We start from the raw sequence: 14088 nt of genomic DNA on the forward strand, positions 1-14088 counted from the left end.
CAATGCTGTAACGAACAAAAACGGCGCGTTATTTGTACTTCGTTTACGGCGAAAGTTGGTCCGTTGGTATTGGTGCACGCAAAAAAAAAATCAGGCCTGTATGAATCAACAAAATATTTTGTTGTTGTCACTTGAAGATTTTTTGTTAAAACAGACCCTAAAACCAACTGAAACAACTCAAAATTTTGAGTTGATTTTTTTGTGTATTTTGTTAAACCCTGTTTATCCAAGGATCTGACCCTCATACACTGAAAGAAAGGCACATGATAATATCACATGTTTTACACATGAATCTGCCCCATACTACTTGGCATGTAAATGTCACGTGAAAATCACTTGAAAAAAAAATCAATCGCACGAACTTGCAAACCTAAATGTAAAACACGTTAATTTGACGTGAAAGCTCACATGACTTTGGAATGATGTGCACATGAATTTTGAATGATTTTGTAGTGTATATGGGATGGTTTTCTAGTGAAATTTATGTGTTCTTGAAATTGTAGTATAGTTATATATATTTTTAAAAAGATTTTTTGTTGCGATTACAAACACACTTTATTGCACAATAAGTATTTTTTTTAAATAGATTACTCCAATAAATTATTTAAACAAAAAACCAACCGGACCGATGGCCTTTTTTACATATTTTCACGTATAACTCTCCATTAAAGGGTTTAATTTAAAAAAAAACAAGTTCGGCGTCGGCGGCACAGTTTTCTCGTAGTAGGTGCACGGGCGACGGAACAGCTTCCAGGAGCGCTTGTGGTGGTATCGCTGCAGCTGCGGAAACCGGACCTTGGATTTGATTAACAGCTTGATACGGGCTCGACAGTTCCAGAGTGGAGTCCCCCACCGAATCGACCTTGATTATCCGGATCGAGTGGCTAAAGGCACTGTGATAGGAAACCATCTCGTTCAGCACTTCGATCATGATTTGCTGAAAAACACGAAGAATATTAATATTTATGCAAATTCGAACTGGTTCATTAATTTATTACTTACCAACAAGTTATTAGACGAAAACATTCATTTTAAAACCAAAAACAAATATGAATTTGTTCACAGAAACGACTTCGTCGATTTGAGCACGTCCGTCGTTCTTCGCCATGTTATACGAATGAAATTTTTTTACCGAACACCGTTCAATGCCTATAGGGTAGAGTAGTCATCAATGAGACACGGGGAACAATGATAAAATGGCTCTCACAAGTCGTAGTTTCAACCAATCAGGCTCATATTTGGGGGAAAGGTGTGTCTACTGGATACACGTCTGCCATATTAGTGGCTTTGGTTATGGACGCTCCCTTGAAAAGTAATTCATAAATGTTTGATTCTGGGGTGTAAAAGTAAATTATGGACAAAAATTACTTTTTCGCTCGTAGGCTGCCATTTACACCAAAACTAATATTTCTTCAAATTTCTTTCGACGTTCCATAGGGATTAAGTTGGGCTACAATGTCCTTTCATTAGATTTGGCCAAAATTTAGAATAAACTCAGAATCCAGGGCTGTCTCATTGTTCCCCACTCATTTCAGCCCATGGGTAACAATGAGACACTTTGATTTTTCTTCAATAAACTATTCAAAATCGATGGAAATCTTTCAAAACATGACTCAAAAGTGATTTTTGGCATATTTATAGAGTTTCAAATTCATTTAACCAAAAATACTAAGTTATTTGGTATTAATACATGGATTTTACAAAATTTCAATACTTTTTAGTGTAACTTTTGTTATTAAAAGTTTCATGTTGGCAAAATTGCTCTAAAATGTTCAAGGCAAGTCACCTGCAATGGAACAATACAAAAACATTATGTTCTGCTAGAAAAATGTTGATTTTCGTAAAGTGTCTCATTGTTCCCCAGCTGTCTCATTGTTCCTGCCAAGTGCGTCTACAATGAGACTGTTGGATAACTCTGGCTGTAGATGTCGGATCGATCTCATATTGTGGTCAATGTTAGAACACATTAAAAGAAAGATAATGCAACTAAAAGCTCATTAAAACATGCTAATGAAAAAAATAGAAAAATCGTTGAAAGTTGAAAACCAAAAGTGTCTCATTGATGACTACCCTACCCTACATTTCAATCTCAGGTGTTTTTTTCTTCGAAATTATGGGAAAAGTCAAATGGGGCAAATCGAAGTGAAATTCATGTGAATCTGAAATGAACACCTTGCGATAAAAGAATGAAAAAGGATTAGCTTGCCATCAGCTGATTTCAAATGAATATCACATCCATGTGACATGTTAAACATAATCGAGTCAAAGGAAAAGCATGTGAAATTGTTGTGCCGAATTTTTGAGGAGCTCACGTGAAAAAGCACTTGGTTTTGCTATGTCAGTTTCTTTCAGTGTATACTATTTTTCCTCGATTTTTCCAGATATTTTTTTTACTATCTTTTGCATATACCTTTAGTATACCTTTAGTTCCACCCTTTTTTATGGAGAGTAATTCGGGACCATCCATAAACCACGTGGACACTTTTTTGGGAATCTGTTACCCCCCCCCCCCCTTCGTGGACAATTGTCCATACAAAAAAAACCTTTTTTGTATGGATCGTGGACAATCGCCATACCCCCCCCCCCCTTAAGTGTCCACGTGGTTTATGGATGGTCCCTTCGTGAAAATTCCCAAAAAAGGTCGATGGTCCGTTTGGTTGTGTTTGAACTTTTTGTAATTGTTTTTTATATCAAATATTTAAAAAAATGTATTAAAACTTGTGCAATAAAGTTTATTTGTAATCGCAACAAAAAATCTATTTTAATATGCAGAAAACTATACATGCACTTTCAGAACTCATGAATTTCACTGGAAAACCATCCCATTTATACTACAAAATCATTTAAAATTCCTGTGCATATCATTCCAAAGTCATGTGAGCTTTCATGTCAAATTAACGTGTTTTGCATTTGGATTTGCCGGTTCGTGCGATAGATTTTTTTCAAGGGATTTTCACTTTACTTTCACATGCCAAGTCGTATGGGGCAAATTCATGTGTAAAACATGTGATATTACTATGTGCTTTTCTTTCAGTGTATATATTAAGGTGGGTACGAGGGGCGCGACAATAGTAAAAAATTTAATTATTTAATTAATTAACTGCCAAAATAAATTAATTAACGAGAAATTAACGTTTGTTTACGATCAAAACATCGCCACCTCTTTTTCCACCACATTGATTTGACAGCTTGACATTGCGAGTGTTGTTGTTGTGTTTGGTGCAATTTGTTTGGCGCCGATAAGTCGGTCTTACGGGAATGTTTTCTCCTGGTGGTGGTCCATCGTGAGAACATTCCGGTGGACATTCCGGCAGCGGAGACTCTAAATTATTACAAAATTGGAGGCAGCGGCGATCATCATCATCATCATCATCATCGATCGCAAGAATAACTACAACCGAGGTGGTTGCTAACAGTCGCGACGGCGTTTGCAGTAGACACCCGGATCAGCAGCAGCACCTGCAGTAGGATTTGTTTCCCCAGGTGAGCGTTTGATTGCGGCAGGTGATTGTATCACTAACTTCGGTGAAACGTGGCATAATCCGGCAGGTTTGCTCCTATTTTTCTGTGTACTTACTCGTTTCAGGATCATTTGCCACAAAATGAGTTTCCGGAAAGTGGTTGTGTCAGCCTTCCCGTCGGCAAACCTTTAACGATGATGGTCCCAGAGTTTTCGTGATTACCGTCTGCCGGAGAACGACTTTGGCATGATCACCGGGCCAACGGAGGATTTGACGGTGGATACAGGAACGATGCAAGTGGGTAGACGATGAAATGACTGCGACGGAAGAGGTCGATCTACTCCCAAACTCGCTAACGCGCCGGACGATGTTCTGTACTGCCTCCTCCCGAGCCAGGTGTGCATCTCCCAGTTGCAGTCAGGCGTTTTGCGACAACGGCGTCGAAACGAAAAGTTCAAGTTCCGTCTGGAGATTCCGACAATTGAGCTGGAAGCCGCTAACGTTGCCGGTGCGGATCGTACCCGATCAGCGATACGAAAACGTCCACCGAGCCCGATACGTTCGAGAGTAGAATTTGGCTAGGCCATCTCGGAGTTGTAGGTGCTTCCCGGTGGTGAGTCCGAGTTCAACGAGAAGGTATTATAAAAGTTGATTTAGTTGGACTCCAATGATTAAATTCACTGCTGCATTCTTTTAGGCCACCTTCATCTACGTGGCGTTAAAGAGACAAACGTTCCAAATCAGGCCGGTCCACGATTTATGAATGAATTTGCTTTGAAATATAAACTAAGGTATAAAATAGCTTGTATTTATTTATAACAATGGGCAAATAAAAATCACTATTCAACACAAGTTCCGAGCAGGGAACACGCAAAAAAGTAATCGTTCTAGAAAGGTGTGATCTTGTTCTGCTGCGACAGCTGAATCACCAGCTGGCACTGCTTGTCCCGTTCGCTCGTCAGATTCGCGTACACTTCGTACTCCACGGATCGGTTCAGCTTGCCACGATGGTGCTGCATCTGTTGCTGGTTCTGGAGCAGGTGCAACGGGGGAATCATTTTAAACGGTGGAGAAAAGTTCACTGGAATCGTCGACGGCGGCTGATGCCAGGAAATCGTCTACCGAACAAATGCGCATCTAAACCGGATTAGACAACGGGAAGCTTGGCGGAAAACCGACTAAGAAACCACCTAAAACAAACACAGAATTAATCAGCAATCTTCCATCGTTCAAAATCCCCTCCTTACTTTGCTCCCCGCCTATGGTGCTGCTGCAAACTCTCCCAATAATGCTGCTGCATCGCCGGAGGTGGCGTCGGACACTGCGACCTCGGCGGGTCTGGCATGCTCGGCGTCGTCAACACGTTCAGTTCCAGCTGCAACCTCGCCTCCCTCTGTTACATTCGGACCAAATCCTCGTGCACTCCTCCCAGTCGTTCAGCCGATGCCATTCCATTGGCTGAGTTTCGAAGCCAAAGATTTATGGCAACAACCTCAAATCCCAAGTATTTCATAAAAAAAATCTAGCCCGCGACGTATCTTCTTTCTAAACCTAAATCAAAACAAACTTGACAGTTGTGCGAGCGAAAGTGACACGAGGCAAATCAAAGTTTTCAAAGCAGGTGTGGTGCTGTCAAATATCAAATGACGCGAGAAATTTAATTCCTTAATATATTAAACGCAAAAATTAATTAATTAAGGCCAATGTCACGCCCCTCGGGTGGGTACGTTTTTCAAAAAGTTCTCAGATCAAGTTTTAGTATGGTTCCCCTTGTAGGGCATGCCCAAATATCAGTTAATTTGGTTGTAAACTGGCTGCGCGCATCAGGGTTAAAGTTTACATGGGAATTACTACGGGAAATTGGAACTTTTTGTTCAAACGCTCTTACAGGTCTGGGGAAAATCACGCGCCAACTTCTGGTATGGTCAGGCCTATGGGGAATGGTCTGGAGAACACTTTTTCCAAAGAGAGCATATGGATTCGTTGTCCCTAGTCCTGGCGCATCGGCAAACAATCCGATGTCTCCGGAATCAACGGTTTTCCCTAAAAAAGCATCAAATTTTCCTTAGCATGCTATGAAAGCTCGATGAACACCGCGACGCCATACGTCAAGTTGCTACCACGTGGTTGAAATATTTGCAAAAAAATACAAATTTGCTATGCAAAGATGAATTCGACTAAATAATATCAGGACTACTCGAAATGATCATTTTCTAATTAACAGAAGGTTTGCATTTGAATATTCCAGCCGTTTCTCACCCACGTGGTAGCTCCCTGACGTATGGCGTCGCGGTGTTCATCGAGCTTTCATAGCATGCTAAGGAAAATTTGATGCTTTTTGAGGGAAAACCGTTGATTCCGGAGACTTCGGATTGTTTGCCGATGCGCCAGGTCTAGGGACAACGAATCCATATGCTCTCTTCGGGAAAAGTGTTCTCCAGACCATTCCCCATAGGCAGTGCGTGGCCGAATGGTTACGCTGTCCGCTTTGTAAGCGGATGATTCTGGGTTCGATTCCCATCTGCTGCAACCTTCCATCGGATGAGGAAGTAAAATGTCGGTCCCGGCCTTGGTTGTTAGGCCGTTAAGTCATTCCAGGTGTAGGAGTCGTCTCCATGCCATAAGTACAAACAACACACCAAACCAAGCCTACTCCGGTGGAATCGCTGGCGGCGGTTGGACTCGCAATCCAAAGGTCGTCAGTTCAAACACTGGGGTGGAAGGTTCCTTGGAGTAAAAGAGGTTTGGGTGCTCTCCCCATTCAAGCCTTCGGACTCCTAGGTTCGAGCAGAAACTTGCAATAGAGACCACAAAAGACCCGGGGGTCGTTAATGTGGATGGTTTGATTTTTTTTTTGACTTGAATTTCTCCACATTTAACAATAATAATATCAAAATAGTACAAAGTTTTTCTTGACGATCCAAGCAATATATCACAAAACACTAAACTAAAAATAAAACAGATTCAATTCTTTGAAACAACATAAATTACGTTTGATTCTGCCTGACCGTTGGTTTAAAATAAATTCTGGAGTTTTTTTTAAAAGGTCCAATAAACAAAATTTTCAGTTTTTGCTTTTTTGGGACTGACTGACTCAAGCCGATTTCAAAAACACCCAAAAATCAAAAACTGGAAATTTGGTTTATTGGACCTTTAAAAAAAAACTCCAGAATTGCGCTATTACTCACTCAATTTCCGTCGAAAATGTTTTAAACTAGTTTTAATTGAACACCAAAAAGGTAAATTGTAAATTATGACCGATGCGCATACGACCTTTCAAACGCTACGCGCTGGTAGTTTATGTACGAACCCTTCCAACACGTAACAACACATTTCATTCGTGAATCAAGAAATATTTGAATTACAGCAGCCCACTGATAAATGTAACGAGTCGACCAGTCTAATTGTAGAATAAAATCGAGCTTACAAGGGCCAATCAGGGCGTTAAATTTCTCAGCGGTAGGTTCAGGTACACTTTAACGACCCCTGGGTCTTTTGTGGTCTCAATTGCAAGTTTCTGCTCGTTTCTAGGCGTCCGAAGGATATGTGTAGTGAGTCACCCAAAACCTCTTTTACGCAAATGAACCGACGTTTTACTTCCTTTTTAGAAGGCCAGGAGGATAAGTCGGGAATCGAACCCGCGCCCCATAGCAACTAAGGGATCGGCAGCCGAAGCCGCTAACCACTGTGCCACGAGGCCCACATGATCCTTACTTGATCTTTGCCAACAGATTTCTACTAGGACTTTCTCATACAGTTACAGAGTGTAGTTTACAGTAAAATTGGTCCACTCTATTTCGATAAAACAATATTCTAAAATCTTAACAATCAAAACAACTGACCGAGCTTGTTCAGCCCGTCAGTACCCGTGTTCGAGGATCACTGGTCGCGGCTCTGCACGACCTGCTACAGCCACTGTTTGACAATGTTGGATAAGCTTTCGTAGCTTCCGGTGAAGAATCCGATCAGGGCCAGCACCAGAATGACCACGTTCTTCGCCACCATCCATCGGCCGGGCCGCTGCTTCGGGTCCGTGTACGCCACGATCAGCTCGATGATGGGCGGAAACACAAGCGCCAGGGCCGTCGAGCAGAGCGCCCCGATCAGCGAGATGAACAGACTGAGGTTCGGTACGCATTCCGCAATAACGACTGGAAAGACAGGAGGGGTGGTGGTTAAGTTGTGTGGTCAGGTCAAATTGCTATTGGACTTACATGTTACTAGAACCATCACGACTCGGAAGCCCATTTCCGATAGGGTTTTGTGTTTGGTAATGTTCAGCCGGCACTCGACCGAGGGCCACATGATGATGATGGCGACGAAGAACTGCAACGCGAAACCAAGCAGAACACCGCTGGAAATCATGACCTTGACACTTTCGGCCAAACTATTGAGAGAGAGAGGGGATGAGTTGTAGACAAGAGAACAGATGTTAGAATGAGTCGCAGGAGCTTACATTTCGTTTTCCGGTAGATTGAGCGTCATGCTTCCGGCGACATCTTCGCCCCATTGTAGATAACCGATGAAACCGAAAGCCGTAAACAGCAGTATGATGAACACCATACCGATGTTGAGTACGCCGAAGGTTTTGCGGAACTCATGTGGGTTCTTCATTTCATTTTGAAGCGGTAGGACGAGAGCGATACCCTCGAAGGCGAAGACGGCCGTGCCGAAGAACAACGGTAGCTTGTTCCAGTCCGCAACGAAGTTACGTTCGGTCAGCGGTGGTAGATCTATGGAGGCGTAGTAGAACGTGATGCCGACGCCCAGGAACATGCACACGTTGGCCAGCATCGAGCAGTACGAGAGGAACTTGAGCTTGGTAATGATCGAGGTAAGGATGATCGGTATCAGCAGTAGCGCCATGTGGTAGTGTACGTCCAGAACCATGTCGTAGCGATCGAAAATCTGCTTAAAATTTGAACTGATGAAGACAAAGTAGATGCAGCAAAAGCCGAGTTGGGTCACGCAGATGAAGATGTTGACGGCCATCTTCATTGGTTTGGCCCATCGCTGGAACCTTGGTGGACCTTGTTCGAAGCAGAGACCAACAGTTTCCGCAAAGTCCGGCGGACGGCCTTTGTTCTGTTGATCGTTGTGCACCTTTTTGGCACAGTTCAGCAGTATGTGCTGACAGTGGACGCACACGAAGCCTATGAACAAGGTCAGTACCGTGGCCAGTACTAGTCCACCGTTCTTGAACGCATCGCCCATCGCGAAGCATCCGGTTCCGATGTTGCCCTTGAGCATGTGGATCATCGTTTCCGCGTAGGTCGTTTTGTGATGGGGCTGGACTCCGTGCGTCGTGATGACGTCCTCCGTGTAGTCATGTCCTGGCTTCTCCCGAATGTGGTGGTGGTGAAGATGGTAGTGATGGTCGTGTCCGTGGTGTGGTCCGTGGTGATGTTCTGCCCCATTCGAAGTCGTTGTCCTCTTGCCGTTGAGATCTTCCAGTACAAAACCGTTGTTGACGGCGCCGCCGTTGGCGGTTTCCGTCCCGTTGCTAGTTCCATTCGGTTGATGATCGTCTACCGAGACATTGATGGGCATCTGCGGAAAGAAGCGCTTATTCAATAGAGCTGACAATCGGCGTATGAAAACGATTAGATCTGGTGTTGAAGGCAATTAGGCAGACTGTGCAACGATTTGCATATCCGGTAGCGTGCTTCATTCCGAACATAGTCTTGTTTTTTCTTTACCCTTGATTGATAAATCTTGGCGTTTTGACAAATTTAAATCATATCAGTTATTTTAATATTTAATAGTTAAGATTGAATTGATTTGGTTCTAGAATGCAATGTAAATATATCCGACAAGTTTGTTTGTTATTTGATAACCATTGATAAATCTCGGGGTATTGACATTCTTAACACTAAAACGCTCGGGTAGTCATTTGACTTCTATTTTTTTCTTAAAAATCTTATAACTTTTGATAGAACTGACCAATTTGGATGCTTCCGGTTGCAAAAAGGTCCAGATTTGTCTACATTTTGAACTGTCAGATGGGGGACAAATATGGTCTACTTTTACCGGAGTATTCCGGATTCTGTTGGGTTACCTCTACCCTCCTGTATAGGTTGTTGGTCAATATAACAATAACTTTTTCAAAGAACAGTGCCGGAAATGATGCAATACTTTAAGGCATCATCCTAATAAATCATCCTGCATAGATACATGACATGGTCAAAACCTACGGGACACCCGAGCCGGTTCCAGTTGGGGACCAATCCACATCAGCTCAGTGAACCGTTTTCGGATGGAACCTGTTCCGGTATCTATGCAGGATGATTTCTTAGGATGATGCCTTGAAGTTGAAGACATGACGACTTGAAGACAAATCTGAATCTTTTGCAACCGGAAGCATCCAAATTGGTCAATTCTACCAAAAGTTATGAGGTTTTTAAGGAAAAAATAGAGATCAAATGACTACCTGAGCGTTTGAGTGATTTTTTTTTTGATGTTTTTTTTAAACATAAAAATGTTCTTGAATGGTTATCATTGGTTTGACTGATTCTAGAATGCAGTGTTAATTTGAAAGATCAATTTGTTATTTAACAACCCTTTATTAATTAATCTCGGTGTTTTGACATTCGCCTGTTCAAAATCACTTATGTCAGTTCTTTTTTCAGCAATAAATATTGGTTAACTTTAAAATTGAGATTCATTTGATTTAAATAAATCCATCCACTTTCGATAACAGTGCTAATTAGCACGACCTGTTAGTTACGCTACCTTCCACCTGACCCAACAATTCACACAGCTGGTGCATTCCGGTAGAAAACCACCGCCTCAAACGAGAGGCGATTAGAAACGAGCAAATTCATAGAAAAAAAGTAAACAACGTCTCGTCGTTCTTTGCAACCTGTTCTAAACAGAGCCACGTGGCCGGCCTTCAACGTGCCTCAAGTCCAACGGGATGGTATCAATTGGTGAGGGGTAATACACCTGTTTATTTTTTCTTTAAATGTTTATGGTGATGCTAGCTGTCAAACTGGCCTGTAGCTGTCAACGAGCGCACGCAGTGTCGATGTTAACCTCACTTGTCAAACATCATGTAAGATAATAACTTTAATTGAACGCCAGAGTGCAAATCTATGACAACAAAAAGTGAAAATTTGTACACACACGCATAATTCAAAGGTTTTGCGCACATTCGAATGTTGTTTGTATCGTTAGGGGTAAATAAATAGCTGGCGAAAAAGAAAAAAAAAAAACCGCGTTGATGTTGATGTCTTCTGCCGGGTCGCAAACCGTCAAACATGAACTCGAATATATATTTTTCGGCAACATTTCTTCTGCAAAATATTTCGTACAAGTCTTCTATTTTTAACACGTTTCGACCATAATTTTCGGTTCGCTGCCCCTGGTGGTGGTGGTGGCGGTGGCGGTAGTCGATGAAGGTAATTTGAGAAACGGTTTTTTTTTCGCAAAGAATTTTACTAAATTTGGCTAATCTGGTCAGATGACACCGCAGGGTTGCTAAATATTTGCGCAGCTTTCACCACGCGACGTGATAATTAATATTCAAACAACGCACAATAACTGTCGTTTTTTCGCGGGAAGTGCCCTCAGGTGATAATTGGCGGGGTTGTTTTGTGACATTAGTCGTTGATTTATTACCTTAGTGTTCACTGGCACAGTATTGTAGCAAAAATAACCGTCGGTCGCGTCCCGCGTTCGTATGTCACGTTTCGTTGTTTAAAAAATTTCGCACTCTTGCCGATCGCCGCCAGGTCCGGAACAGAACTAAACGTTTGGTTTGATAAGTCGGCTGGTGTCGGTTCAGCTTATAAGAGTTTCAAGTCTCTCAGATTTCTCATAATTACGCGCGCGCGCACACTTGAAATACTCAATCGATTATCGTGCGGGATCAATGGGGGCAAAATGGCCCCTCTTGGACAAACTGCCAACACTGATTTCCTCTGCTCGACGCGCGTTTTGACAGCTGTGCGAGGGGTAGTTCAAATCCAAAGGTCCCGGTGTACCCCACATGTCCTACCCCCTTACAAGCTGAGTGAGTAAAGCGCGCGGGAGATTTTCCCACCCTCAACCGTATGTTCTTGACCGTTGTACACTATACTCCGGAGTTAGTAGCAGCAGTCTCCCATGTCGTCAAGAATCGAGAGTAAAAGTGCGATTAGTGAGAGAAATTAAACCACTGTTGCGCGGGGTGGTGGTGTTGTGACGGTCACCAAGTGGTTCCAGTAGTTGCACTGTCGGTGGTGATAAGGAGTTTTGCATTCTTGTTCCATTGGGGGAGTGGGAAAACGAGTAGGGGGTGGATGGGTTTACGTACGTGTTCTGTGGTACTTGGTACGGTTCGATGGGGCAAATTGGATCAAGAGGTCTGTGACGTACGGTGGGAAAAACTTAAGTCACTTACGATTAAGAGGGTGTTCGGGCCGGGGCTCGAACTTGCGCCGGACGTTGGAGGTTTTGCTTCCCACCTTCGTTGGTGGCACCTGAAGACCTCGGAGACAGGTAACACCTCACTACCGTACACTATAGGCACTCGTACTTCGCACTTTCCACCGTGAAAGTGTCGTTGTTGCTTCACGATCACCTTAACGATCACACTCAGTCCGCTGGACTTGTTTCAGCGGCACTAGAGACAGATCACTACGCGGCGAATCTTCACGATTTGGGTTCAAATTGTCGAACGATTTCGGATCAGAAATAAACTCGATTTTAATTACTGCACGACTTGTGTATTGGGATTTGGCAATGTAAAGAACAAGAAGAACGCGACGTTTGTGCTTGCGAGATGTATTTCGTACTGTCCTGGTTCTCGTATTGATCTTCTGTCTAGGCTACTTTTTACCAATTCTGCTTCACACGGTAGAGATACAGATTCTCCCAACTGAGAGATATCAGCGAGGATGATGATACCGTGTAGTAGAGCAACTTCGGTATTTTGCATGCAGCTAATTTTTGTGTGTTTAGTTCATAAGTAAATTCAATTAACTAACCCTAAATGTGAGTGTGTGTTTGTGTGTCTTCGAATGCATTCTGTGTAAATTGTGTGCTAAAACTAATTCGACCTATTTACATCTGTACAACACCTTCATGGTCAGTTCAGATCTGACCATTCCGGCCACCTTGAAACAGCCGTGGCTATTTCAAAACTCTCTTCTCCTCTCTCCTTATCTTCGGCATCGTTCGGGAAGACTTCGTGTCGCCATGACACGATCCATTGATGAAATTCCTTCAGGGCGTGGGTGGTTCATTATTGACGAACCGACCTGCTTGAATCACGTGGCATCATCTGAAACAACAAAGACCCGGTAGACCGAACGTTTGGGTTAGAGTGAATGGAACGGTGCTCACCAGTTCGCATTCCTTATGCGCATCGAGCAGTTTCGGAGTGCTCTACCGGTCTTTGGAGTTTCTGCAGCTCTTGGTGGTGGTTGACTTGACTCGCGTGCATCATCTGGAACAGCAAAAGACCCGGTAGAACGAACGGGTGGAGATGGAGCGAATGGAACGGTACTCACCTGTTCACATTCCAATTTCGCATTGAGCATGTTTCGGACAGCTCGACCGATCTTTGAAGATTCTGCAAATTCGGCTTTCTGCAAGCCTTCTCCTGCCGTTGATACTTCTCCTTTGTAGACGTGATGCTTGTAGAACTTCTTCTGCCTTGGCGCCGGACAGCTTTCAGCTTCGGCCAACTTGCGGAGGTGTGGTTGATTGAAGAACGTGAGCGATTTTGACGGAACGGCACGGCATGTGCGCTTTGGCGATTTGTTGGTCAGCTGCATTTCGGTCTGCCGTTCGATCATCTCGTTTCCTGCACCGTTGACGGCTGGAGATGTTTGACCGAAGCACGATCGTAGATCTGCTTGCATGAACGAGCTGGCTAGCGGGTATCCGAAACAACAGTGGGGCTTGGTATTGTTGTCCTTACGCATGTGGCTGAGGCGAGCTTTCTTTGCGGGTTTCGTAGATGGGACTTTTTTACGGCGGCTTGCGTGGGTAGCAACGCGATGCGCGGCACTCTCGCGGAGTTGCCGTGGGTGACTTGCGGATTTTTCGACCGAGGAAGAAATGCGACGTATCTTCCGTTGTGAGTTTGAGTGGGAGTGGAGGAACTTTGTTTGGTAGGATGGCTTGCGTTTGGTTTGGCAGTTTCGAGCTCCAAAATGGGTTGAGGAGCTACTAGTAAAGTTCGAGCGGTGGTGGAGAAGCAGCACAACGTGGACGCTTCGTCGGACTTGGTGGGAATCTTGCCAGTTACTGTCCATCCGAAATGAGTTTCGACAAGTAACGGAAGTCCGTCACCGATTGGCTTGCGTTGTCCGGTGTGAAGTTCATGGTAGAATTCTCCACCAATCAGGATGTCGATCGCTCCTGGCCTGTGGAAGTGAGGATCAGCTAGTCGGACATCGGGCATGTTCCAATGAGCGATGTCTACTGCGCTTCTTGGGAGATTGACCATGGGCGGTTTCATGATCAAGAAATCGAGGGTGGTGGAGAATTGGCTTGTTAGCGACTTGACTGTGGTGGTGATTTGTTGGTCGATCTTCTTGGCAGATTCTCCTAGTCCAGCTACGGTGACATCCACGTTCTTTCTGCGAATGTTGAGCAAGTCCGCCAGGTTGTTCGAGACGAAGTTGGACATCGATGC

General features: G+C 43.7%; 2 protein-coding genes and 1 long non-coding RNA gene across 3 annotated transcripts; 1 reads left to right on the forward strand and 2 right to left on the reverse strand.

Moving 5' to 3' along the window:
• The first annotated feature begins 3208 nt into the window (after positions 1–3208).
• Positions 3209–4262, forward strand: LOC6037153. Its single transcript, XR_005279122.1, has 3 exons — positions 3209–3483; positions 3587–4097; positions 4159–4262. It is a non-coding gene; the product is annotated as an uncharacterized LOC6037153 (long non-coding RNA).
• Positions 4263–7231: 2969 nt separating this feature from the next.
• Positions 7232–11241, reverse strand: LOC6039048 (proton-coupled amino acid transporter-like protein CG1139). Its single transcript, XM_001848674.2, has 4 exons — positions 11082–11241; positions 7918–9011; positions 7676–7848; positions 7232–7612 (listed from the first exon to the last, which is right to left on the reverse strand). Exons 2-4 carry the CDS (start codon positions 9009–9011, stop codon positions 7368–7370), a joined length of 1512 nt encoding a protein of 503 aa, XP_001848726.2. The 5' UTR covers positions 11082–11241; the 3' UTR covers positions 7232–7367.
• Positions 11242–11865: 624 nt separating this feature from the next.
• On the reverse strand, positions 11866–13387 carry LOC119765051. Its single transcript, XM_038248134.1, has 2 exons — positions 12789–13387; positions 11866–12726 (listed from the first exon to the last, which is right to left on the reverse strand). Coding segments are annotated over exons 1-2 (585 nt in total). The 5' UTR covers positions 13373–13387; the 3' UTR covers positions 11866–12725.
• Positions 13388–14088: the final 701 nt, after the last annotated feature.

Source organism: Culex quinquefasciatus, chromosome 1 (genome assembly GCF_015732765.1).
Source record: "Culex quinquefasciatus strain JHB chromosome 1, VPISU_Cqui_1.0_pri_paternal, whole genome shotgun sequence".
NCBI lineage: Eukaryota > Metazoa > Arthropoda > Insecta > Diptera > Culicidae > Culex > Culex quinquefasciatus.

What these genes read in the sequence shown, in the direction of transcription:
- LOC119765051 (XM_038248134.1), bottom strand. Translation starts at nt 13,372, where the DNA reads ATGCGTAAGGACAACAATACCAAGCCCCACTGTTGTTTCGGATACCCG.
- LOC6039048 (XM_001848674.2), bottom strand. Translation starts at nt 9,011, where the DNA reads ATGCCCATCAATGTCTCGGTAGACGATCATCAACCGAATGGAACTAGC. An exon ending in AATCTACCGGAAAACGAAAT is followed by an intron (nt 7,849 to 7,917) that starts GTAAGCTCCTGC and finishes CTCTCTCAATAG; the next exon opens with TTTGGCCGAAAGTGTCAAGG. An exon ending in CGTGATGGTTCTAGTAACAT is followed by an intron (nt 7,613 to 7,675) that starts GTAAGTCCAATA and finishes CTGTCTTTCCAG; the next exon opens with TCGTTATTGCGGAATGCGTA.